The following is a 27,907-nucleotide window of genomic DNA, read 5'->3' on the forward strand; positions in this document are numbered from 1 at the left end:
CAGGAGCAGCTCACAGAACAGTCTGTCAGCTACAATTTCCCTCCAGTCTAAAAAGAGATTCAATGTGATGGACTATTTACTACTGCAAAAAGAAATGTTCTTGTGTTTACAGTCAGGGGCCTTGTAATTAAGCAGGATGCAAATTAGGACCAGCCAGACCACACATTCAATGTGAACACAGACTAGGCACTCCCTGGTGGGATTCTACAGATAACTGGCAACAGGAAAACACAAAGCCAGTGGACTCCCCCTGCACCAAACTCTGCCAGAGCCAGTGCTCCATGGGCAAAGATTGCTCTTCTTCTTGGACTCCTACAAAAATCCAACCCCTTCTGCCCAAGCTCACTCAAGTTTGCTCCCATACTGGTCTCTCTGCCCTCAATCTTCAGCTTTCCTCTGCATACTCTGTCACAATCTCATTCCAAGTGCCACCTCTGAGCTCCTCTTCCTCATTCCTTTGCCCAGATAAAACTCCCAATTCATCACCCAGTCACTTCCAGTTTTTTATTTATACTTTACCCATGCATTCTGCCTTTTCCCAGCTTCTTCCTCCTCTTAATCAGTCCCTCTATCCTTCTCAAACCAAGCTTCATTCTTTGAAATAATAATCTATTCTCTGCTCCCATCCTAGTTCTTAACATGCCTGCACCTAAAAACCAAAATAAACCCCAAATTAAGGGAAAAACTTGCAGATTAAATCAGGCCTTTTTTTGAGACACTTGCCTCTGGCAACAGAGGAGCAGCCTTTCCCAATATCTGTCTATTATCAATCTCTATTTCCAGGTAAAATTTCATGGGTCAGAGTTGGAAATTCCCACACACACTTTATTTTTTTACACAACAGAAGAGGGAAAATACTTTTCTTTCATCTCATGCTTGGAAACACCTGAATAGTTTTAATTAAAGCTTAGGGGAAAAAACCATGGAAGATCTATCACAAAGTTTTAGGCAAATCATTAGTGTCTGACATAATCCAGCAACCACAAAAAGAGGCTTAAAATAGGAAGTATGAGCTCTAAATTAGTAATTTCAAACTTAGCAATAGAATGTTGAGAATGGAAGCACACACAGTTCCCAGAGTCTTATGCTAGTAAAATGTACATCTTAAAGAAAGTACACTCTTTATTGGAAACTATATTTAAACACTTTCACCTTCTCACCCCCTAGAGCTGAAGGGCAGGATCAACTACAGCTTTGACTATTTTTTTTCCTGGCCTACAGAGTTCCCAGACATGAAAATCAGAAGAAGCAAAATAGGTAATTCACTCAAAAGCTGAATTTTCTCATTAAAAGCCTGTTCTTCTTCTGTGCTATCTAACTAGAAAAATCCTTATTGCAATTTAAATGTACTGAGTTTTGCCCATCTACCTTGACCATAAAGAGCAAATTATCCTCTTCCTTTCTGTAGCAGCCTTTCAGGTCTTAGAAGACTTTTAATCCCCCATAGTCCTGCCTTCTCTGCATATCCAGGTCTGAATTCCCTTCTCTGCATATCCAGGTCTGATATTTTATAGATCTCTGCTCAACATTCTAACTGGCCCACATATTTCTTGAAATGATTGCTGTGCACAGAATTGCAGAAGAAGCCTTCCAGAGCCAAGAACAGCAAATACTGAAAACAAAATGAGAACAGAACCCAGGCTTTTTAAATTGAAGTAGGGAAGAAAGAATACTTATTTCCAATTCAAGTTTTCTTATAGCACTGTAGTCTCTCTGACAGGGCCATCAATTTTGAAGCATTTAACTTGCCAGCTGAGTATACTTTAAATGCACTTTATACAAAGCCAGATTAAAGTATTTATGTATCATGCCAAGAAGATTAGACCTTTATTGCTGAATAGTGTCAAACAAACTCCAGCATCTATTCATTTGCAAACTGTTTTGATAATTACAGTCATTATATATAGCGAGGCAGTCTCATAAAAATGTCACTTTTATAAATTTCTCAAATAGAAATCCACACCTAGGTTGTGAAATCTTTTCTGACTACAAAAGTCAATTCTGCTTCTGATACTAAGGTAAATACAAAGCTACTTATTTGGTGACAACTGAAAGAAAAAGATTTACAGCTAATTTACTCTCCTAAGCTAGAGGAGGTGCAAAGACCCCAATCTTACTACATTTCAGAAGAGTGATCTATCCAAAGAAGGGTAAGTGTTAATATTCTCCTTTTCATTTCTACTGGCAGAAGACACAATACATTTCTTTTCCCAAGGATTAAAGAATGAAACCTGCAGAGGCTGCCTGGCTTCATCAGTCAGTCTTTCTAAACTGCTCCATCCCCAAAAGTTTAGTGGGTCCTCTCTGTCCTTAGACAGTCACAAAGGCAACTGTGAGAAACCAAATTCACAAAGTGCCAAATACCTCCTATCACACCTTCCTCTTCCTGCAGTGCTCAATAGGACCTAATCCTTAAAATTTCATTTCCTGTATCATCTCATAAGGGTTTGATGAACTACCATCATGCCCAATTTCTGCTTCTTGCCTGACAGCCTTCTCTAAGGACCTATTTTAGTCTTCTCAGTCTCCAAAAGAGGTTTAAAAAGCACATACCTTCAGAAAAAGCTGATCATTAATTTTCTCCAAATCAGTACCTCCTTTCTTTTGTCTCAAGTTGGGCATAAAAAATCAGCAGTAACATTAGAAATTTTTGGTTTTGTTACTGAACAAAAATTACTGGTTAGAAGGTGTGATACATGGAAGGGTTAATAGCATACAGACAGAAGCAATATTGAAAATCCCATAAAAAAGATGCTCCTGCCACAGTGTAATTTTAATCCATTCCAACAAAAATATACACCTGCTCATTCAATGTGGCACAAGAAGTGGACATTGTCTACCTGGAATTCTCCAAGGCTTTCAACATGGTTTCCCACAGCCTGCTGCTAAGGAAACTAACAACTTACGGAGGCTACACTCAGAGGGTGGTGGCAAACAGCTCCTTGTAAAACTGGAAACTTGTCACAAGTGGGGTCTCCAGGAATCAATACTGGGCCCAAAGCTGTTTAACTCTTCATAAGTGACCTGAACAATGGCACCAAGAGTAGCACAGCCAAGTCTGATGAAGACACCAAAGCAAGTGGGGAAGTCAAAGCTTCAGAAGGGACAGCCACCCTGAAGTAACACCTGGATAAACTGGAATAGTGGGCTAACAAGAACCTCATGAAGTTCAACAAATATAAGGTCTTGCACGTGAAAGAACATAACCCAGGAGAGCAGCAAAGGCTGGGATCTATCTGGCTGGAGAGCAGCTCTGTGGAAAGGGACTTGGGGTCCTGTGGACAGCAAGCACAACATGAGCAAACAGTGTGGCAAAGAAAGCCAACAGGATGCTGGACTGCATCACAACAACCAGGGCACAGATGAAAAAGTCATTATCCCACTCTCCTCAGCACTTGTCAGGTCACACCTAGAATACTGCACTCAGTTTTGGTCTCTGCCATAAAAAAAGATGTGGACAGGTTGGAAAGGGCCACAAGGATGACCAAAGGACTGGGAAGCTGCCATGTGAAGAAAGGCAGAGAGTTGGATTTGTTCAGCCTTGACAATAAAGGAGAGGAGACCTTATAGCCATGTTACAGTATTTAACAAGTGCCTACAGAGAAGATGGAGACTCCTATTTACAAGGAGTCACACGCAAAAGACACTGGTAATAGACAAAAATTACTCCTGCAGAGAATAGGACTGCATACAAGAGGACCATATGCCATGAGAACAACCAGCAACTGGAACTATGTGCCATGGGGAGTGGTGGATTCCCAACAACCAATACTTTTAAGATTCATCTGAACAGAATGCTGGGCCTTGTCTTGACCATGCTTTATGCCAGGAAAAGTTGGACCAAAGGATCCTGGAGGGCCCCTCCAAGGTGGTATTTTAGGGTTCAGTGACAACACAACGTACCGCGTTTCCCATCATGGTGTAGGACTTCCCCGAGCCCGTCTGTCCATATGCAAACACAGAGGCATTGTAACCTTCAAAAGCAGATTTAAGCACCTCTGTACCAAGATTTTTGAAAACCTAAAAATAAAATTAAAAAAAAATGTTTAAGCCAACAGAAGCTTGGGGAAGAAGATTGCCATCAGCCCAGTATGGCCAATATTGAACAATACCACAACACAATGACAAAACACATATTTACTATAGGAGAGGAAATTAATATTTCAAATAAAATACTAAGTGTTTCATATTCATTCACCATCTTTCATTTACAGCACTGCAGTGGTTTGGTTTTTATTCGTTTCTCTGTCACGGAACACTTGACATGTCAAATTGCTGCCTTCTTTTCTAAAGCCCCAATGTCTTTCAGCAATCTCAGCAACTCCATTCACTTTTCATTATTGTTATTATCTTTTTGTATCTGATTTATTATGTAGATTATTTGCATCTTATATTATTTGTATTTTATGTTATTATCTTTTGTATTTTCACCCACTCTCCACATTCTGCAAATATTCAGTCCTCGCTCAAAAGGAAACATTTCCATGATTCTGTCAGTTTCTTTCTTTGTCTTTTTAGAGGGTTTTGTTGGTTGGTTTTGGTTTTTTTGCTTTAATCAAGTGTAAGAACATGACCCATAATCTTCTCTGTATTTTCCCCATAAGTGGCTTTCACATAGCAATGCTTTCTAGGCTGGCAAACATGGAAACTTGTTTTTAATGCAGTTAGTGGCCCTTTTTCATCATTTAACCCCTTCTCTTTTACCCTCACCATGTAATAACTAGCAATGATCCTTCCTCCACATCACATAATATGGGACTCTATTCTCACCTAATAAATTCAGCTCTCACCAGATGCCTTCACCACCTTCCTCTACAATACTGGCTCCCTCCAACATACCTCATAGATTTGCCTGACCTTTCATCATCATCCCCTCATTTCAATCCACACCCCTTATTGTATTTGGGTTGCCTCCAGACATAGGAAGGAAGGAATTAATCCGACTCCATGTTCTCAGAAGGCTAATTTATTATTTTATGATACTATATTAAAGAATACTATACTAAACTATACAGAAAGGATACTTACAGAATGCTAAAAAGATGATAATGAAAATTCATGACTCTCTCCAGAGTCTGACACAGCTTGGCTCCAATTGGCCAATGATTGAAAACAACCCACAGCAAAAACCAATGAAATAATCACCTGTTGGATAAACAATCTCCAAACACATTCCACATGAGCAAAACACAGGAGAAGCAAATGAGATAAGAATTTGTTTTCCTTTTTCTCTGAGGCTTCTCAGCTTCCCAGGAGAAAAATCCTGGGCAAAGGGATTTTTCAGAAAATGTGAATGTGACAACCCCTCACTGGGCAAGGAGTAATACTTGGTGCGGCATTTCTCCCAATTAAAATATTAATCTGTGTCTCACCATCTTGACATGATTTTCAAAAATCTCATTGATGCTTCACATAGTTTAGCTACTTGTCTGCACTGCATGTGGTTTATATTCTCCAAGGCATAGAAGCCATTTTTAATAGTGAATGGCACAAGCACAGTACAATCTCACAGCTTCTCCCTAGAAGGAGTGCTGGGTAATTTCTTTAATCACTAATCTTCAAATGTGCCTTTGGAATACTTCACTTGACCTTCCCTCCAGCAAAGGAGTTACAGTGCTGTAACCACTTATATCTCTCAAAGAACATAAAGATCAGCCTAAGCTACTTTATTCTTTCCCCTATTTTTCTCAGTGTCCAAGTCTTTATGCACTACTCTTTTGATGGAATTTTCCTTCTTAAAAATGTGTGTATGTCTTGCATGTGATTTGAGGTAGTGCACAGGACAGGTACAGTCAGCCTTGTCTGAACACAAAGGCTTAACACAGGTTAGAAGCAAAGACTGCTTGGATGGGACACTGGTTTGTCACAAAAGGGCAGTAAATATCAAAACTCTATTTTTTTCTCAGTCAGGAATGCAAACTAAGAAGCTTGATGGCAAATTGCCATCCCCACTCTAACTTTGGAAATACTTAAGTGTATTTTGCATCTACAAGGTATATTAATAAGATATGCAGTATTAGACAGATTTTCACTTCTTATTTTTCTGCCTTTCAAATGGAAAAATGTAACAATCACGAACAAAGGGCACTAGGCAACCACATCACCAACAATCAAGATCAATTTTATTCCCTGGCAAGATGAGTGCAAAAAAAGAGACCCTTCTATGCCATTGGTGCAGCAAATTGTAATTTCTGCAGGAACTTGATAAGAGCTTAACTACAAAGCCTTTCAATTAAATATGAAATCATTAAGAAAAGCAAACCAGTACATTGTGCAGTGCATGTTTAGGATTTGCACTCCTAGAGTTTAAAAACTCCTTTTGTTTTCAAAGCATTGCACACAGTGTAATTAAAACAACACCAGAGGAACAATATTTTTGTATCTGAGCAAGAGAAGTCCACACTCCTGCCAGCCCAGATACAGGAGGTGTCCGAGGCTGTGGAACACACTTTAACAGCACAATACTGAACACACATATTGAAGCCAAATTTATGAGTTATCATATCATTACCAACTGTAAAGCTCTCAGCTTTAAAAATTATTGCTCAAGGCTGCTGCAGCCATCAGTATATGGGCATTTTAATTTATTTTTGTTTCTACAGGCTCCTGACATGGGCAAGTTATAGTAATCTTGCCTCTACCTGACCCACTCTGAAAAAGGCAAATGGCACCAGAAGGAAAAACTTGGAAAAGGAGAACTTATCACTTATATGTGGAAACTGGACATCAATATAGACTACAACTTGGATATCTATTAGTATGCATTCAAATTTACTTTGCAAATGGTTGTTTTGACAAGAATTAACCTAATTTTTTCACAGCAGATGTGGATTCTGGAAATAACCTGCACTGTAACAGCAAGAGCCTACCAACACCATGAATCTCTTCCTGGGGTTCCTCTAATGTGATCTTGTCTAACACAGCTTTCCAGAAGTATCTAAAAGCAGGTATCTAGAAGATCCAAGAATTAAATATCCATAAATTTAAGTCACAACTGGTGCATGACAAGAAGCTTCATTTAGAATCAGAGCAGAAAAATACATTATCAAAGCTGCTTTAGTTAAAATAAATCATTAAATGACTCTGTGTGCTCAATTTAAAGCATTTGCTAAAATTCTAGCAGAGACATATGGCCTGAAACACCTGCCTAAAACCATTCACTAGACTCTCAGGTTCAAATCATTGCTCTCAAATACATTACTACTTCAATTTGCCACAGTAATTAGGGTATTTCTACATTGATGGCCAGATAAAATGTATGTTTCCTGGTATTTCAAAAAACAGCAAAAAAATGTGTTACTTAAAAGAACATCATCAAGAAACAACAGTCTAAAAAGTTTAAGAATATACATTATCAAACCCTAATATATCACTGAAATAAAAGAAGTATTCAGAAAATAAGAGGATTTATCACTTACCCTGATGGTTAAATGAAAAATTCCAAGTCTAAATTCCCCATCAATTATAGTCATTTTAGATATATATATATATATATATATATATAGGCAAAACCAGTCATTCTCATAAATATTTAAAATGGTTTCAAGTTACTGTTTCTTCTGACTAGTTTTAATTGTGAGGCTTTTTAGGATTAGCCATTACAGCATCCCTGATTTCAAGGGCTCCTGAGCAGATAGGATATATACCAAGAAGGTATGGATCCAGCTGGCTTACAGGATGGATATTCAGTAAACTGTTGCATTATTTTAAGGGAAAGAACTACTCTCAGTTGAAGCTTACAGCATCAAAAGAGAAGTCAGCAAGCACAACTTACTTGAGATTCACTTAAAAAATTTATTAGGGAATGGGAAAGAAGCAAAAAGTTCAACATTCACATGAAATGCAAGGTCATAAAGGGTCTGTTTATCTGAATAATGCCTATAGCTCCAAGTTTAATCTGTTTTGACTATACAGAAAGAAAAACTGTTTTGTCCTTTCCTAAGGTGAATACTCAAGGGAGGAGGAAAAAAAGAATCTTCTTCAATGTTTGCCAAGGCTTTTGGACCAAGGAAAAAAAAAATTCACACCACACTTCAACCAGGTAAGATTGTTTCTAAGTGAATTAAAGCTTGTTTCTCAAAAGTGACTTTTTTCTAAAAAGCTTTTCAAAACCAATTTCAGTGCTTAGAGAGGTTTTCTAACTTGACCTTATACAACACCAATCAGAAAAAAGAACTTGAAAGAAGGCATTCAGCCTGCTGTTTTAGAAAGCATACCACTTCCATTGTTAGATAAGTTAAAAAAAAAAAAGAACAAAGCAAAATTCAAACTCTCAGGTATCTAGAAAATTTCTCAATTACAGAAGAAGCACTTTCAAGGGAAAGAAGTTTCATGGAATGCTTCCAAGACAAAAAAAAGGGGGAAGGAAAAAGATCAATTATTAACATCAGAAATCCTACCATTTCTTGACAAACAAAGTTGGGACTTTTACTGTCTGCTGAGAAATAGGAAAAATCATAGGTAAATGTTTTTGTTCTTTCTCGTCCTGTGTCTCCAGTAGCACCCTCTGGTATCTATTAAAAAAAAAGAAAACGGAGCTGGTACAACACATCCTGATGAAGTAATTAAAAACATTAGACAATAAATAATCAGAATGCAAATCTAACATAATGCTACACACATTTAGAAATGTATGACAGGTGAGATGATGATTCCAACAGCACTGACAAAATTAGGAAGGGGCATGCCTTTCAGTAAGAAAGGCAGCCACCTCATAAAGCAGCACAGCAGGAATTATTTGAGTTTTAGTTTACTGCTTCTAACCCCACAGCACATTTTTGTCACAATACTTAGGCTCAGTTAAATGGGTCCATATATGCTGTTATTATAATCAGGGATTATCCTCCACATATAATTTACAGGAGCCAGAGAGGTGTTTGCACCATGAACAGCACTTCACCATGGAGTCATAATTAAAAAGGTGTGACATACCTGCTGTTTAAGGCAATCATCATGCTCAAGACATGACAGCTGACACTTCAGCAATACTCACCATGCTCCAAATCATTCTGAAGAAACTACACTCTGAAACTCCTTTTCATATATTAGTCATGAGAAACTATCTTGCAAAAACCAATTTGCTGCACATGGCTTCTCTTGCTGAGAGAAATGTTAAAATCTACCATCAAAAGCTTACAGCAAGGGATGGGTACTTTGGGTTTGGCTCATTTTCATGGGGATTTCAGAAGACTTTTACAGATGAAACAGAGATTTAATAGCTATCAGAAACACACCTCTATTCTATTGCTGGCTTTCATCTCCCACCTAAGTAATGACTTGAGTGATAAACTTTTGAAGAAATGATGAGCTAGAGCCTACAGAGTGATCTTCAGAAAACCACAGTATAGCAAGTTAACAGTGTAACCTGGTTTACCCAAAACATTACTTTAACACTGAATTTTAACAACTAGGGGCCATTGACCACAGTGCAGCAAGCATCACTGTTTTGTCCAGTCATATTTTGGCAGCTATTGAGTTACAACTTCCTTTTATAAATTGTGTTTACTCACCTTTAAGTTTGTGATTGTTGTTTTATTTTTTTCCATTGAAATAATAAACTTTGCATTAAGATCTTTCTCCCTGAAAAAAAAAAAAAAACAGAACCAAAAAACAACAGATTTTAGTAAGTTAAATAAAACATACCACAGTTATCCAGAGTCATATTTCCACCCATCAGCCTGCCACAGTCAATCCTCAGATTAATTAACTTTTATTTTATTTTTTAATTCTTGTGCCCAATGTTTATTTACTTCTATGGCATATATTTGGAGCACTTGGGCTTGCCTCCAAATTCCTTCATCTAGAAACAGAGCAGGAGTGTGAGGAAACCCATTTCAGAAATTTAACTCTGCAAGTCAATTAAGTGGTTTGTTCTTAATTGGAAGTACTCTCATCCAAAACCCAGTTCAGTCAAATACATACATGGCTCTAAGGAAGAGCAAACCAGAACACAACAATACAAGCCCCAGCTTCTCACCAACATTCCAGTAGCAGCAGTTCCCACTTATCCATACAGTCTAGCTAACAGGGATGGAATGTTTAAACTTAGTATTTTAAAACTCTTTTAGAAATAAGGTCCCAAACCTGTGTTTTGAGTTCTGGTGCATCATAGGAGCAAAGGAGAGAGGCTGTACTACCAACAAAGAATTACACAGGTTTGTGGCTTCCCAAAGCACAAGGATGCCAGGAAGGAAAAATTCCAGTTCCAAAAAAGTGTTTTCGTGCACTTGCATTTATTCCACAATGGTTTCTGACTGTTTTCAAAAACACCATAAAAAACTGTGAGCTTGGTGTCTAAACCCAGCATGTACCAGGGTGCTTGCCAGGGGTGCAATTTCACTATTGTTAGTCATGAGAGCAATACAGGCTGCTCCTGAATGACAACCTGGAGCACAGCACCTCCTGTGCTAATGAAAACATGCACAGGGAAAACAGAGCCACAAGGGAAACATGCACAGCACACAACAGCTCCCTCTTCAAATGCTGACACACCTGTCCCACAATCAACTGCAAAGTCACCTGGTGTGCCTGACCAGTGCAGAGCAAAGCAGAGGGGCTTTAAAGCAATACAGTGCTACTTCACACTGCTGGATATTCACTTGCACCAGCACAAAATGCAAAAGAGAAACTTCTTCCCAAAACCACGACAACCAAGCTCAGGATTTTGGTGTTTTTTCTTCTTTGTGGTGCACTAGATGACCCAAGTCTCTGTCCTGCAGCTACTCTGTTCATATTCAGTTTTCCAGCAGAAATAGTAGAGAAAAGCAAAACCCATTTTAAAATCTACATTAATGAATAAAGATTAGGTAAACAAAAATGCTTAAGTAAATATCAACACATTAGGTTATTTTCTAGAGCTAATGAAAGAGAAAATTGTAATAATTACAACATTAATTATACAACTGAATTTAGATCTAAACATGGAAAACTTTGAGGCATGTCTTATGATTGCTAGATCTAGACTTAAGATACTGAAACACCAAAACACAGCTATAGATAATGAACAGGGAAATGGAGAAAAGTGTCCAATGGTATTACTTTGCAGGAAATAGACCTTGGCATTGCAGTAATGCAGCCTGTGGATGGCTCCCAGTCATCCTGCTTCCTCCACACCCTCCACCTGTCTGTAGCTATTTGTTCAGCAAAGATGTAACAAGTAATTTGGCCCAATTAAATGGTCAATCCTACTATAAAAGTTTGTTTCAAATCCAAACTGTAATTGCTTCCTCCATGAAGTCTGTGAGGACTCCAGGCAGGAAAAACCTTGGTCCAGAATTATTGCTTTTTCTATTTTTATTTCTTCATGTTTAAGGCATTCAAGGGGAAATAATCAAGTATGTCAGTGTTTTCTTTCCCAGACCTAGCCAGCTCTCCATATTACTCTGCTAAAGCTACTCAATAATGGTACAAAACATTTAAAGTCTAACACCCATATATAAACTACACAAAATTCTGAGAAGCCTAAAGTAATTAATTTTTGTGATAATATTATTAAACATTATTAAAGAATGAGGATTTCAAAGTTTTAAAAAAGGACCTTGGAAAGCACTAGCCAATAATACAATTCATAAATAGAATTTTGCATTTTTGAAGGAGTAGTGAGAGGACAACCTAAAACAGGAATAATAGGATCAGAATAAATAAACCAACCTAAATGAAGTGGAAGAAAAAATTAACAGGAATCAAACACCCAAGCTTCATTTTAATATGAGACAGCTGCATATAATTTATTGTACACATACAGAGTTTAAGAGCATCTCATAAAAAACAATTTCTTGCTTGATGACAGTTCTTTCCAGGCACTCATTTAATGCAGTTCATCAGGGCCAAGTCACTTCCAAAAAGTTTTGATTGCAAGTTCCACCTTAGTTAAAGGATTGGGACAGATTTGTTTCCTCTAAAGGGCAGGATTCAGCTACTGCTCCCCAACAGGTTTGGGAGATAATCTCCTTAGAGAAATGTGGAAAAAACTGTTTATTTAACAAGCAAAGTATTCACAATAAGAATTTTTCACAGTTCCATAAAAAACAATTCTGGAAAAACCTTTATTGCCATAGCTAACAAGGAAAACCAGCAAAAAAGCAAGAAAACTCCTGTTTCTCTCTCTGTAGCAGAGAACTCAGAGAGCACTGCCACAAGCTCAGAGAAAGCTGAACTCTTATCTCTATGTTTTGAATGCAGCATAAAAAAAATTCCACTCCTTCTCTCTCTGAGCATAGCTTCAAGCTGTAGAACCCATTTCTGAGCAAAAAGACAGATGATGGAGACACCAGCATCATGTGTCACCCCAGGATGAGGTTCAGGCTGCCAACAGCTGTGCTGCAGTGCTGGGTAACCTTCAGGGCTAGGAGAATCTCCAACAGCCAGCAGCTCTACCAGCATCCACAGGAACCACTTGCCCTACCTCATCCAGAGAAGAGCTTCAGCCACTAACCAAAGATCCTGCAAATTCCAGCCTCCATCACAGAATAATACAAAGAGACCAGCTGCCAAAACTGGTTCACAATTAAGGCTTTGATGGTTTAAGCAATCGTGCTTCCCTCCTGAGCCAAATCTGCTCACACAGCAGCACTCAGGAACAGCCTCCAGGATGTTCTCACTGCTCTTTCATGCACCACGTGGAGCTCCAGGATCACAAGGGACGGAAATTTACAACCCGTGATCCCCTGGCCCCTAACCAAATGACAAAGTGATCATGCAGCAGGCGAGTTTCTTGGCACAGACACCAGGAAATACACCAGCCCAGGGCTGTAATTACCCCTCTAGTATTGCTCAATTCAGCTTGCCATCCAGCAATTCACTGCAAGGAGCAAAGAGGAATGGGAGAGGGGGGGGAAGTCACAGCAGAGCAATAGCACAGCATTTCCTAAACTCCCTGAGACCAACACAGGACAAAGCTGAATGAATCTCTCCAAATCCTAATCTCCAAGTCATGCCATGGTGTTGATAATATGGCTCCAAGGCTGTAATTAAATGGCTGAGGCCATGTTACATGAACATGTTAAAGTTAACACCTGTACACTGTACACCAAGCAGTACAACTCCAGTCAGAACTCCTTGAGGCTCAGTTTGAAAGGAGTCCTCAGGGTATCAGTGACAGCTGATAAGGGTGGCAGCCTCCCCCTTGCTCAGGAGAGCTCTGGAGGCTCCTTGACAGCTGCCCATTTTCTCTGACAGCACATCTTCATTTTCTTCAAGACCTTTACTATGCTGTCAAACCCAGCTGACATCAGCCAACAGATTCCAAAGCCCTAAATGAGCCTGAGCTGGCTGACAGATGAGCCGTGCCAGCTCTTCAGATTCACCTCACTTCCAGCCAGACAAGAAAACAGAAGGAAAAACTCCTGGGAATTGAAATGAAAAGAAACAGCTTCCTTATGATCAGATTGCATTTGTCTCAGTAAGAAACAGAAACTCTGCACCTATCTGGTACTTTAAAAGAGAATTTTGTCATAAAGCACATTTTGTACAGGCATAGGGTTTTCTGTGATCAACAGAATCTTCAACATTTGCTTATGCAGATTTATGATGATACTCCCATTCCCTTCTACTGGTTTTTTAAAAAATGGTAAATTTTGAAAATAATTAAAAGAGGGAGTTCTGCTAGTCCCAGGACTTTGTCCACTGTGCAGCTGAAACCAGAACAATAAATCCAGTGACAGAGAATGCAGACACAAGGGAAATCTTGTACATGACATGAAACAGAAATAATCTCTAAGTCTATACTAGTACACATATATTGATTCTTGTATGAAGGACAGCCTAGATTAAACACTTTCAGCCATAAGAATAAATTTTACCAGCAACACTGAAAAGCAGCAGCTTAATATATTGCAGTAATTCCCCCAAAATATGAACATACAGGTGTCTTTGTGCTGTCTTCTGCCAAATGATAGCCAGTGTTCTTGGGAAAACTATGCACACTTGCAGTAACACATACAGATTGAGCACTATATTAAATCATGTACCTGACCTGCTTCTTAAATTTTTTTGTAATAATACTGTGATATTCACATTTTCTGGAAAAATCCCTTTGCCAGGATTTTTCGCCTGGGAAGCTGAGAAGCCTCAGGAAAAAAAGAAAACAATTATCTAATTTGCTTCTCTTGTGTTTTGCTCCTTTAGAATGTCTTTGGAGATTGTTTCATTAGTTTCTGCTGTAAATTCTTTTGACTCAATGGCCAATCAAGGTAAAGCTGTGTTGGGACTCTGGAAAAGAGTCACAAGTTTTTACTATTATCTTTTTAGCCTTCTGTAAATATCTTTTCTGTATTCTTTAGTATAGTTTAGTATAGTATTCTTTAACATAATATGGTATCATAAAATAATAAAATAGCCTTCTGAGAACATGGAGTCAGATTCATCATTCCTTCCTGCCACAGAACACCCCACAAATACAATATATTATTTTAGGTAGCTCCACCTTCCAAGAACTCCAATTGCAACTGGTGAGTGGCCACATATGCAATTTTTTTAATCATAAGCAGCAGCAAACTTAAAGTTACTGTATCTACATGCGCCATGATCTCCCAATAATCTGGAAAAAGTTGAATATTCAAGTAGAAGACTACCTCAACAGCAACTTTCCTGCTTTGCCTGCATACTGACCAGGTTCAGTAATGGTCTCACCAGTGGGAACTAGTGCTGCACAGCTAAAGTTAAAATAGCCACATGTGAATCCTCTTCTTACACATTTCTGATAGCAGCCTTTAAGGAAATGTAGCAAAAGCCCATCTTTGAGAGAAGCAATATAAAATATAACCTCAAACACAACCGTTGATATGAATGACATTCTGGAATTCTGTTGTAACTATTATACCACTATGAAGGTTATGGGACTCCTGGATTTCAGCCTATGTGATATTTTATGTACTTGTTTTTAATGTCTTGTTTCCTCCAATTGGTTCTTTTAGCTCTGCAATCCCAAGTCAAAGATAGTGTTATCTTAACCTCTTGTGTACAGCAAAACATGATTCAGAAATTCACAGCTGCCCTGCAGTGCCCTTGTCTTCTGGGGTAGGATGTCTGCAAATTAGAAATTCAGGGGGGAAAAAATTGTGCCTGACTTCATGGCTCTTTTAGCTTCTCAAGTAATCCATAAGGCTTTTCTACTGCCATTTTTTTCCTTTACTGACACACACAGAAACAATCTGAACTGAACAATAAATGAGTTCAGTTATCTGAGTACAAATATCTTTCCAATGTATAAGCATACAGAAAAATGATGAGTGTACTCCAAGTTTCTGTATCTCACTATTGCTTTGTATTTCCAGTATAAACTCTTTGGAGAAGAGTCTTCATGAAGCTAATATTTGAAGTATCTGACTCATCAACAATAAGAACTTCAACCCATCAGCAATTAAGATGCTGAGTGCCATCTATGCCCTCCTTTTGTTAAATAACTCTGAAAAACCCTCTCTCAGTAAATAACCCTGGCTTTGTACTCATAGCCTCTGCAAAACAGAGTACTTTGCTCTTCAATCAGCTGTTCTCACCAATAATACCTGCCTTTCAGACACTCAGACTTCTAAGAGTCTTTCAAGCCCAAGGCCTCAGTTAGGTTAGAAGAGCTGAGTGCTAATCCCATTTATTTCATAACTACTCTTAATTTCAAATAAACAAAGCCTGAAAAACAAACAGATTTACTTTTCTCTTACTTCAATTCCTCAGGAAAGCTACAATTCAGAGAGACTTTTCACCTATTTTTCTTCTGGTCTCAGGGAATTCTCAATAAGAAGCAGGAGTTAAAAGTATTTTCTTGTTCATCATTTCAGTGATATAACATGCATATGTAACCTGGCAATGTGTTTGGTAATACTAAAATTAATGACTTGGAAAACACTATTCTAAAACCAGGCTTTTAAGTTCAAAATGCTTAAGACCAGAAAGTTTTGGGGATTGCAAACTACAAGAGGCCACTCTAAATACACTGCCCCACACGTGTCCATGCTACCACTGTGCTCCAACCCCACTGGCATTGGAAAGGCTTTGTTCTTCAGCACTATGGAGGGAGAAGGACCAAACAAGGTAATGATTGTGACAAATCCACAGGCTTGAAAAACTTCTGAAGTATTTGCATTAAAGAGGACAGAAGAATAAGCACATGTAAGCAGAGGCTCTAACCTGACTTCTGATGGTTTATGGAAGATTAACTGTCACTCCCAGCTATTCACTCTTCAGTTACTGGGATACTGGGAGTCCAGTGCTTGGCTGAAACCCATTGGAGCTTCTTCTGCAGGACAAATCTATCAGAGATATTTTTGCCTGACATCCCAGAGAAATGATGAGGAGGACTCCATCTTATCAGAAGGCTAATTAATTACTTTAATATACTATATTATTCTATATTATATTACATCTAAACTAAATCTGCCAAGCACTCAACTGCACTTCCCTGCACAAGCTCTTGTCACTGTCAGTGACAGTCCCAACACACACACCTGGATTCCACTGATCAGTGAATCAAAACATTCACACCAGAATCCATTCACCAATTCCCTTCAGGTAAATAATCTTCCACAATGCATTCCACTTGTGAACAACGTGGGAGCAGTAAATGAGATAAGAATTGTTTTTTCTTTCTCTGAGGTTCAGAGAATGTGAATCCCAGAAATATTCTTGGGAAGTTGTGCCTTGCTTTTCTCTGTGAAGGGAAATGCAGCTACACAAGTCCTCTCCAGTTTTGCTGCTCACCAACACAAGGATAAAGCTCTGCACTTGGGGACTCTCCCTCCTGATCCATCTTCTTTGCTACATGAAAAGAGCAAGATCCAATTTTAAAGACTGCGTACCCCATTTATTCTCACTTCTGTGTATAAAGCTGTGCAACAACCACTGAAGAGGAGGTGTGAGACAGAACTGCAAGCACAGGAGCTACTTAACAGTCAGCCAGGTCTAGTCTTACCTTCCCATTGAAGCATGATTTCCTCCAATGACTTTCTTAAAAGGTATTAGCTCTATCCAACTGCCTGAGCCTCAGGAGATTCTTACACAACCTGCACTATCTCACCAGCAGTAATTCCTTAGATACTGTTTAAGCTGATCCATTATTAGCTTCATTCCATTACTCCAGAGATATTTAGAAGGAGCCATAACTAAGTATTTAATTTCTCTTTTCAGCATTTAAGCCCTGAAAATACATTTAGATTTGCATCTCCTAACCTATTCTGGTAGTTATAACACATAGAGTATACACGTAGCTTGATATTCTTTGAATCAAGGACTTCCCATCATTTTTGTTGATCTTTTCCAATTTAATTCAGATAATGAGGTTCCAGAAACAGGATTTTAGGAGATATTAACACAGGGGTTTACTGGGGGAAGCACCAACCACAGCTTCAGTGCTTGGGTCTGTATTTGCAAACAAGGATTACACTGAGAGTGCAGCTCACCCCTAAGTTCAGATCCATTGCTTCTAAGCAGAAAACCTCCAAAAATTAACCACTGAGAGAAAGGGCATAGAAAGAAGAGGAAAACAAGTCACTAACATTTAAAGACCATGTACTTCAGCACAGGTGAGAGAGAAACTGTAGAGAAACAAACACCAGAGAGTGCTGGCATTCTCTAGTGCTAAGCCTGTAACTTTCAGCTAAGTTTCTCTAACCCCTAAGTTTCAGCTCCCTTGAGCACTGCTGACATTTGCTATTGTGGAAAAGCCTAAGGAGAGTCCAACAAGTTTCTCTAGAATATCCTCACCTGTGGCATCCAAATTCCCAGTCACCTCTTATCCTTGCTGATGGTTTCTCTATTTGACTTAACTCCTTATTTTAGCAAAGCCCACCCTCCTCAGACCCTGCTCCTTAACCCAGCTGTCCAGTACTGTGTCCTACCACCCCTTACCAAACACATGCTTAGACCATCTCCAGTTTATGATGCTCTTCAGAAGAGCATCTGTTCTGCTTTACACATGCAATGTTCTCCTTAAACTCCTGAGTAAAATAACTTGGGTGTTTTTTCCTCACCTCCCAACTGCTTTTTCCATTCCTACTTAAACAGACCTGAACTATTTAGATATCACTATTTACTCTTACACATACAAAAAAAAAAGGCCTTAAAATGTATTGATTGTAAGATTTCTGACATCTCTTATTCTTATATATGACAACTAACACTTTTCTATAAGATCACTAGGCTCTGGGGTTTTTTTGTTGTTTTTTTAATTTTCTAGTCCTTTGAGTCAATGCTCTGCTGTGAGCAAGTTGTTGCTTCAAGAGCAGGTTCTCCAGCCTTTCCTCATTTTTAATGGTCTGTCTACAGCCTTATAACCCAGCTTACTACACCCCTTTCTCAAATATATGATCTGTCTAGATACCATACCTCACAATATACAGCATCTATGATTCCCAGCAAACACTCAATTGCATCTTCATTCCAGAATGACAGCCAGCAGCAACAACAACAGCCAAACTACCATCTCTGAGACTTCTACAATCCTTGACAGCATTTTCACCTAATCACAAGTGTTTATGTCATAATTTATTGCTGATATCTGCTCTCAAATAACACATTCTCACCATGTCTGACATCAAGTACCACCAAAACCAGGGAGCAACAGTCCCTGCAGAACAGGTCCATCTGCATGTCCTGCTCACCTCTCTTTACTCTCAAGTTTTACATCTTGAATATGTGGCCACACAAAAATCATCTAATTTCACCTACAGGGTAAGACACAGGCCAGATTCCCCACTGTGTAACCCACAGCTGAAAAAGTACCAGGTAGGGATTATTAAGGAGAGATGTCATGGACATTGTCAGGCTGCTGTTCACTCCTCTGCTCCTCCCTGCAGTAGAGGATCTATCCTGAGAAGATTCATGACCATACTTTAGAATAAAACTCTTCCTACAGTTCCTTCCTTTTGAAGAGGCGAAAGACAGAAAGTAAAAACATTTCTTGATGTATCTTACAAAACTAAGAACACTTTTTCTTTCAGCCTTCAAGCACTCTCAGTACCAAGTTTACATGATCCAAGAGCACGGATCAGTCTACACCGTTATGCACTGATCCAGTGCCAACAACAGCAGCAGCAGCACACTGAAGAAGGGATTTGCATGTACATGTATTCACAGGTTAATTTCAGGGAGAGAAGTGTTTCTACTCTGAAAACAAGGAAAATTCTGCCAGAGGTTATGAAATATGTTCAAGGTTCTGAACACAAAACGTGGCAAGGTAAAAAAGCCACATTCAGAACAGTTAGTTCATCTTGCCAACTCAGTATCAAAGTAAATTTTTACTGGATTCAAACTCAACCACATAAAAAGGCAGAGGTAGGACAGATATACATTCACCCCAGGCACACCAGAGCCTCACCTTATGCTTAAGGATCTTTCAACTTCTTTCTAGAGTAGAGGAATTGTACACGATTATAAATCAAACACCATTATTAAAATGGAAGTTCAAACAGTTACCAGAGGAAACAGCAAACTCTGCTCACTGATAAAAGGGTTATCCTCATTGGTACAGTAGTTCAGAAAGTGACAGTATTGCAACACTTGGCCATATCTAAGCTGTGAGTTACGTTATCTGAGATCACTCTGGACACCTCTAAAGAGCAACAACCAGTAGTGAGTGTTTGGAAACAGCTGCAGTAAAAATTTCCCTGCATACTTCAGAGACAGATATGGTATTTAGCTATGAGTCCTTCCTTCTAATCACTCCATCATTCCTCATTTCATCTGTGATACATTAATGTTATACACATTTTGTCAAAACACTCTCTCTTTATAAGCTTATGAAAATTTAAAATGTACACAGTAACTTGAAAATGAAAAATATACAGTAACTTGTAGTTAAAAACTCATAATTTGAGACACCAATTCATTCCCTCTTCCCTACATTAACAATCTTATAATACATTTTCCATGCATGTTTTTTTGCTTCCCTTCTCAATTCTAAAAAGCATGGCTATTTAATTATAAATTTCATACTCCCAGTAAGTTCCTATCTAAACTACTTGTAAACATTTAGAATAGAAACAAAGAATTCAGCTGGCTCTTCCCTGTTTATTTCTTTTTCCTGCTACAAAAACACTCCAGTCACAAGTTCCTTGTGAAACAAAACAGCTTTTTTATATCTCTGTCTTTTGCAATGCTCTATTAATGGCTCATTGCTTGAGCCATTGAAAACTCTGCTGTTGATACTACAGCCTGGATTGTGCAAGCAGATAGTTTTAAAGATAAGATATTGGTTGTAGATTTCCCAAGGTACTCTGCCTCCAGCCCTGCATGCAGGGAAGTTGCTCAGACTTACAGGTGTAACTCAGAAGTTATCCAAGAGGGCCAACCTTACACCTAATGAATAATCACACAGACTGTATTTGTGGATTAAAGTATCAGATCTTAACCCAAACAAATCCCAGAGTCACTCAAAAGCTGTCTTTGTGCAATAGAACATACTTTCTCTGTCTCCCCACTACCAAAGAGAAAACCTTTTAATCCTCATGCAATAATTGTGAATGGCTGCATAACCACATAGAGCACTACAGTGTCTGACAGGTACTCCTGCCATTAGTCACCTCTGTTTGGAGAGCAAATCCAAGGAGTGTGTACATCCAGGGGAAAAAACCCTGATCATTTAAACATGAAATCAAATTAGAATTTCTATTTCATCATACTGGCAGTAAGAAGAGAGCTGTAAAAAAGTCTAGGCAACTCATTTAAATGAACATCTAAGCATGCTGAGAGCACTGGGTAAGCACAGAGTAAAACTTACTGCAATGCAGACCCATCTTCTGATGTCAGCTGCACCTTTGCAGGTAAGGGCAGCACATGACCCTTATTAAGTCTGTTCACCAGTTAAGGACAATAATTGGTTTATGCAAATACAAGAAACAGAGGAAACAGGATAAAAATCTGAAAAAGCTTGCATCCCTCTATCATTTCATGAATTAAAAGCCAAACAGAACAGATCTATCAGGTGTAAGAAATTGAGAGCCACAAGAATTTAGTGGCAATATTTAGAAGAATCAAGTTGACATATCCTTTACTAAATATCAAAACAGTTTTTCTTATTTGGCATATTTTAGATGATTTTATTTAACTGACTGTCTTGGGGTGATTCATAACAATAATGTGTTATCATCTTATTTCAAAAGGCCCATACCTTCTCAGTGGTTTCTCACAGGCATCTCCTCACAGCACTGACTCCTTCTTCTTCACAGCACAGCCAACAAACTCCAACTCTGCTCTCACCCAGCTAACCCACTCTTTTGTAGCACTCATCATTATTGGACACAGCTGTGGCCTACTAAGGGCAGGCCTGTTCCTCACCTTTGGTGATTGGTACAGCTGCAACTCCTCAGGGGTGAGACTACCTTCTGCACTATCTTTATTTTCTTACATTCTACCCCTCCACAATAAAGTACCCTGTACCTATCTGAGGAGCATACACTCCTTCAATAAATAAACAGACTGCAGTGGGTGGTACATTTATTTATTGGAGGAGTGTAGGCTTCTATACATGTATCTACATTCATCCATCTGTTCCTGGATCTTTAGGGCCCTGCAGCTGGGAATCTCAGTGGGGTGGGGGGCTTAGGAAGTTGGGATTGGGAGTTTTAGGAAGTTGGCTTTTGGAGCAGGCATTTTTTAAAGCTGCCCACCCAGGTTCATGGCTCTGCACGGCGTGGTGTTTGCTTCACACACGGTTCGATTTTTGCTCAAGTTAAAGCTTTTTTTATCTTTTTTTCTTAAGTAGTGTGTTAAATATAGTTTTAGGTTATAATAAAAAGTTAAATAGAAACTATGCTATGTAGGATACTTTTTTTCTAAAGAAAGGACTGGCACTGAGATAGCAGCCACAGGACACCTCAGTCTTTCAGAGGAAGAGAATTTCTTGCTCCATTATCAGAAGAAACGAACTTCTTCCTGCCCCGCTCAGGCAGGTGATGCCATCAGGATTCAGAGGAAGAAGCTGACACTGACCAGACAGAATCCTGTGTTTGAATGGAATTTATGCATAATGGATGAGGTGTATGAATATGCAACAGGCTGCTGCTTTTAAGGGTTAATCCTCTGTTAACGTGGGTCCTTTTTTGGGCTTATTTTGCCCAGAAAGAGGTACCCGGACTGTCCCTAATTCTTTGTTTTTGTCTCATATTGTCCTAATCCAAATTGTCCAAATTTTTATTACTCTAATTGTATTACTATTTTTATAACCATTTGATTTCTATTAAACTTTTAAAATTTTAAAAACAAGTGATTGGTGTTTTTCACATTCCAGTGGGGTGGCGAGGTCTAGCAGTTTGATATTTAGCAGCTGTTTACTTTTTTTCCTACCTGTTGGCAACCAGTTTGTAAATAAACCGTGGTTTTTTAACTTTCCCCTCTTAGTATTCATTTCTTATTGGTGGATAGAGATTATTGGAATCATAAAGGAGATAACTCATTCCAGCATCTTCTTCTTTAAATTGTCTCAAACCAAGACACTGATAACTGAAACACTAATTGAATTCTAGTTTACATAAAGAAGAAACATGACACAAAATGGAAGCAAGAAAATACTACTCTCCCTCTCTTTTTTAAAGACTGTGAACAGATGAAAATAAAGCAGTGCATTTATTTGAACTGTGCAGATGCTATGCTTAATAAAAAATAGAGAGCCAGAATTAGGTGAGGCCTATCAGAATCTCAGATATCACACTATGCAGAAGACAGTGACTAGTAACCAGTCACCCACAGTCATCTGTTCAGTATGTGAGCAAAAAGTGCCTCAAATCTAATTACACTTCTCAACAATCCCATCTTAGGAATGTTTCTAGTGACTGTGTTGGGAAATGAACCTTAGAAATGATGGTGACCAAATCCATTACTTTACCAAAGCAAAATATACCAAGCACCCCAGCTCCCTCCCCTTCTATCCAATGACAAAAACCAAGGCTTCAGCCAGCTGAAGGTTTTTTGCTGCCTTTACAGAAAGTTACAGCAATAAGGACAGACTTAAAGGGCTGTCATGGCAATTCAGTGTTGAATGGGGGAAACCAAGGGACAGCTGGAGACTCACCAAGTGACTTTCTAAGCTCATGGTACAGCTGGTTTCAAAGCAGTAACTGTAAAGCCATTAGACACACTTTCATTACATTATGCAGAGATAGAATCAAAATATTTCAGTATAACACAATTTGGGATGTTACTCCAAGAAGAATGGTTAAGGACTTAAACAGTTAAGGACTTGACAGGCCAAGTCAGAGAAAATGAAGACTAAAAATAAATCACAGAAGAAGAAAGCAAAAAGGTTTGTTAGCTAAGCAAGAGAACAGTAAGTAATCCTTAAAACAACCCTCTCCCCATCACGTTTCATTCCAAAATCCTTGTTCATGACTTAGCACACAATTAGCAGTGCTGTGACCCCACACAGTGCAACTGCTCCATAATGCAGGAGTCTTCCTATAACCATTCATCAACTGTGCCTTCTCTAATTAAAAATGACTCATAAAATAAGCTGCACTGTATTATTAAACTTCAAACAAACCAAAGCATATTTAACTAAATTAACTCCATGCAGTGTCATGGTAAGGATTTTGAAATGTAGTGCTGGAGAAGGAACACAAGGCTGTAAAGATCCTTTGAATAGGAGGAAAGGCTTTTCCCCTGTAAAATTCTCCAGGGACCCAAAGAGGCAAAGGGAGCAGAGCTGAGAGAAGACACATGCAAGGGAACACTTGCCAAGGTGCCCCTGCCTTGGCAGGGGGCTGGACTAGATGATCTCCAGAGGCCACTTCCAATTCTAACAATTCTGAGAAACCACTAAGAAAAATATAATTACTGCTCCTAGCTTGCAGTTCAGCATGCCTTTCCTACTGCAAGAAGAAAAGCCATTGCATCCTCCCAGGCTTAGGCTTAGGGTTAGGTTTTTGTAGTTTTACAAAACCCAGCCTAAGTCCAGCAGTGACTGACAGAGAGGAACACCAGTGACTCCAGTGCTGGGTCCCACACCAAACACCAACTGTGCCTCTAAAAAAAATCAACACTCAAAAGCAACATCCCAGGGCACTAAATCCAGCTTCCTTATAATGTTTCATAAACACCTAACAGCATCCCATAAACTCCAAGGTTTTAGCAGCTTAAACTGGTAGGTTCTTCACAGTTTGCATGGTCAGACACCAGTTTTCAGAGCAAGCCTGCCTGCTGCCACACAGCTGTGACAAAAACCATTTTCTCAGCTTGCCCCTTGCACCACTCCCAGCCTCTCTCTGCCCTGCTCTTAGGTTTGCCCTTTTCCATTGTGTCACAAATCATTTCCATCATTTTCATTTTCCATCATTTTCATGGTATGCTCAGATCCAGTCACATCCAAGTTATCCTCCCACATGCAACAGAGTCACCATGTCCAGAGCCTTTGTGTGATATTCCTTTACCACAACACTTGCAAATTTACACTCACAGTCCGTGTTTCCACTGCCTATCACAATTATCACCCCTCTCTTCTGCCATGTGCTTTCCATTCCTGTGTCTCTTTTGTCTTTTAGCAGATCACAGGTGCACTCCTCCTGCAAAACTTCTCCATTTTACCAAAACATTGAACATAACAAATCTTATTAATACCCTGAAGACCTATGCTAACCGTTGTCAGAGATTCTTGAAGGAAAAGTGGAGTGTATATTTAGAATAATTTTTAAAATTTTTAAGAACCACATGGTTAGACCCAAGAGAGAGGGCAGGGGGAAGCAAAAGGGTGTGACAAAATTATTCACCAACCCAGACCTCCAACCACCTAAATTATTCAAAACCAACCTGCAATATTTTCCCCTTCCTACCTTCATCAGCTCTATTCTCATAAGATTTGTCTTTCCCTCGCTGAAAACAACAAGATATGGAGCAGCTTTCAGAATGTGGCAAATTGTGTGTTTTAAACACCTGAATCACATCCAGTGAAAGGAACAGCAGGAGCCTGATGGGCTGCCTGGGCTTTAAACCACTTTTCTTTTGAACTAACTACACAAATTCAGAACAAGGGAAGAGGAAGAGCACTGGCAGTAGAATCAGAGAATTTTCCACATACTATTCCTAAATTGAACCATTAACTCTGTCGTGCATATTATGCACATATATTATGAAAGAAAACGGTGTTTATTTTCCAGACACATCTCAGGAAGTGGGTAATGAGCTCCTGTCCATACAGTAAATGCAGCAGACTGCCTGGCTTATATATAGATATAGATACATACAGATAGATATATAGATATATACATATATAGATAGGTATACATATTTTGAGAATAAGCTGATAACCTTTAACCTCTCCCAAAGAACTAGACAACAATCTCTCTCTCTCAAGCAGGTAGAAAAGGCTGCTGTTTCCAGATAAAGTAGGTTTCTTTCACATTTCAGAAGCCTGACTACACATCCTTGGCAGGTCCCTCCTCTCAGAGTTTTCTATCTTCACCAGAGTAACTTTTCCGTCATTACAGAAGGACCAGAGCAATGTAGAAGGACCAAAGCAACTTCCCAGGCAAGGACCCGCTGCTCTCCGCTCCACCGGGAGCCACTTCCCAACCTCCCGGGGAGGAGAAGAGCTCCAGCAGCTGCTCCAGCTGGGCAGAGCGGCTCGGCCGAGCTCCGGGAGCCCCTGAATTCCCGGCAGAGCCCTCGAACTCCCGGCAGAGCTCCGCCCCCGGTGCGGCTGTCACCGCCGGGACAGGGAGCCGGGACACAGCGTTCACCCCTTGTCAGCGACACCGGCTCCGGGGCGGCCCCACACTCACCTGCGGTTCATTGGCCGCACTCGCACGGCCACCTTGACGGAGGCCATGGTTCATCCCGGCCGGCCCGAGCCGTCCCTCGGCACCGCCCGCCCGCCTCCACCGGGCGAGGCCACCCCCAGCCTAGGCCCGGTCGCTATGGCGACCGCCAGCCTGCCCCAGCGCGCCGTACGGCGGCCGCGCAGGGACAAAACGCCCCTCCCCGTTGGTGTGCCCGGCCGCGCTGGGGCGGGGGAGGAGGAGGAGGAGCTTTGAGAGGAGGGGCAGAAATAGGAACCGAGGGTGGGCGTAGGGGAATTTCTCCGTAGGGCCACCCACCGCAGGATGTTTATTTATTGGAGGAGTGTATGCTTCCATACATACATACATATACACATATATACACATATATATACATATATATATATACACACATATATATACACACATATATATACACACACGTTCATACATATACATACATATATAGTGATATATATGCACATATATCATATATTCACATATATATACACGCATGCATACATATATAGACACATACACACAGACATATGCATACATATATATATATAGCCATATATATGGATGTATATCATATATCCATATATATATGTACATATATACGCACATACATACATACATACATATACATAGACACATACATATATATCACAGAATCACAGATTCAATTTGTTTGAAAAAGACCTCTGAGATCATTGAGCCCAACCTTTGTCTAAACACCATTGTGTCAGCTAGACCAGGGCATGTCCAATCTTTCCTTAAACACTTCCAGGGACAGTGACTCCACTGTCTAATCACCCTTTCTGTGAAGAAACTTCGTAAAGTCCAACATGAGCCTCCCCTGGTGTGGCTTAAGACCCTAAAGGGGTCAACCTCACCTGGCTACAATCTCTTGGGTTATATATGGAAACCTCTTGGTTATATATGCACATATGCATATACATACACACATATACACATATATGTAAATATATGTATACATATACAGCCCTCTGTATGTATATTTTTATATACATATATATATATAACTCCCCATTATACACAGGGAGAATTTGTTATATATAGTGTTATATATATTTAATATAGAGAGCATATATATTATATAATATATATGTATATATTTTTATAATATAAAAATATCTATTTTTATATATATATAAAATATATATATAAATATATCTATTTTTATTAACATATATACATGTTAGTATATATAACATATATATGTTATATATATTTTATATATAACATATATAAATATATATATTATATATTTTTTAGATATATTTAATATAGAGAGCATATATATTATATAAATATATATATAAACATATATATATATTATATATACCTCTATCTATAGATGAGGAAGATAGCTATATATTTCTATTTATCTCTGTCTCTCTCTGTCCTTTACACCTATATGTTTCTGCATATATCATAGAATTACTAGGATTGGAAGGGACCTCTGAAGAACACCCAGTTCAACCACCCCATCAAGGCTCAGAGATTACCAACTTGACCTGGGAAAAGGAGGAGAGCAGGAAAGGGAAAGTGAGAGACAGAAAGACCCCATGGTTACAGTCCAGAGGTCTGCAAGAAGAACCAGGGTCAGAGAAACACAGCCAGGATGGAAGAAATTTAGAGGATGATTGACTGGTGGAGGTGGTCAAAGAGGATGGGGTGGAAGGCTATCAAACACTAAATGACAGCTGCAAACCAGGACAAAAAGAGATGCCATGGGGCTGGAGAAAAGAGAGGATGACGAAAGAAGGCATAAAAGTGATGTCCCCAGACCCCAGCAGGGCACAGATTAACTGAGAGTTGAGGTGACATTTGAATAGAAAGGTCAAGTTCAAGAAGTGATTTTATAGCAAACCAGAAACTATGATATATTCAATTTTCTCAAGAAACAGGAGGAATGAGAACAAGAAGGGGCCAGGAGTTAGAAAGTCTAACTGGTGCAGCAGCTTAGAAGAAAGAGGAAGAAATATAGGGCCAAGTAGGAAAGACAGAGAAAGGAACAAAAAGTGAGAGAGAGAGAGAGCAGAGCACATTGTTGGAGATCCAGGAGGCTTTCAACAGCCAGACAGGACCTCTGACCTGCAAGACAGAGATTAAAAACTCTTCCGAAGTTTTGGAGATGGAAAAGAAAGCAGTGAATTTGTAATGTGGATTTTTCCTGAGGTTTTCAG

At 39.2% G+C, this 27,907-nt stretch overlaps 1 protein-coding gene across 3 annotated transcripts in view; it reads right to left on the reverse strand.

Annotated features, from left to right (window-relative positions):
• KIF16B (kinesin family member 16B) overlaps positions 1 to 25,845 on the reverse strand; it is a 140,274-nt gene extending 114,429 nt beyond the window's left edge. For all 3 annotated transcript variants that reach the window (XM_077176115.1, XM_077176116.1, XM_054630512.2), the window contains exons 1-4: positions 25,698 to 25,845; positions 9,510 to 9,579; positions 8,400 to 8,513; positions 3,904 to 4,020 (exon numbers count right to left, since the gene is read on the reverse strand). In XM_077176115.1, coding sequence (XP_077032230.1) covers positions 3,904 to 4,020; positions 8,400 to 8,513; positions 9,510 to 9,579; positions 25,698 to 25,744 — 348 coding nt within the window. In that variant the 5' untranslated portion in view covers positions 25,745 to 25,845. The remainder of the gene's footprint in view (positions 1 to 3,903; positions 4,021 to 8,399; positions 8,514 to 9,509; positions 9,580 to 25,697) is intronic.
• Positions 25,846 to 27,907: the final 2,062 nt, after the last annotated feature.

This window comes from Agelaius phoeniceus, chromosome 3 (assembly GCF_051311805.1).
Source record: "Agelaius phoeniceus isolate bAgePho1 chromosome 3, bAgePho1.hap1, whole genome shotgun sequence".
Taxonomy (NCBI): Eukaryota; Metazoa; Chordata; class Aves; order Passeriformes; family Icteridae; genus Agelaius; species Agelaius phoeniceus.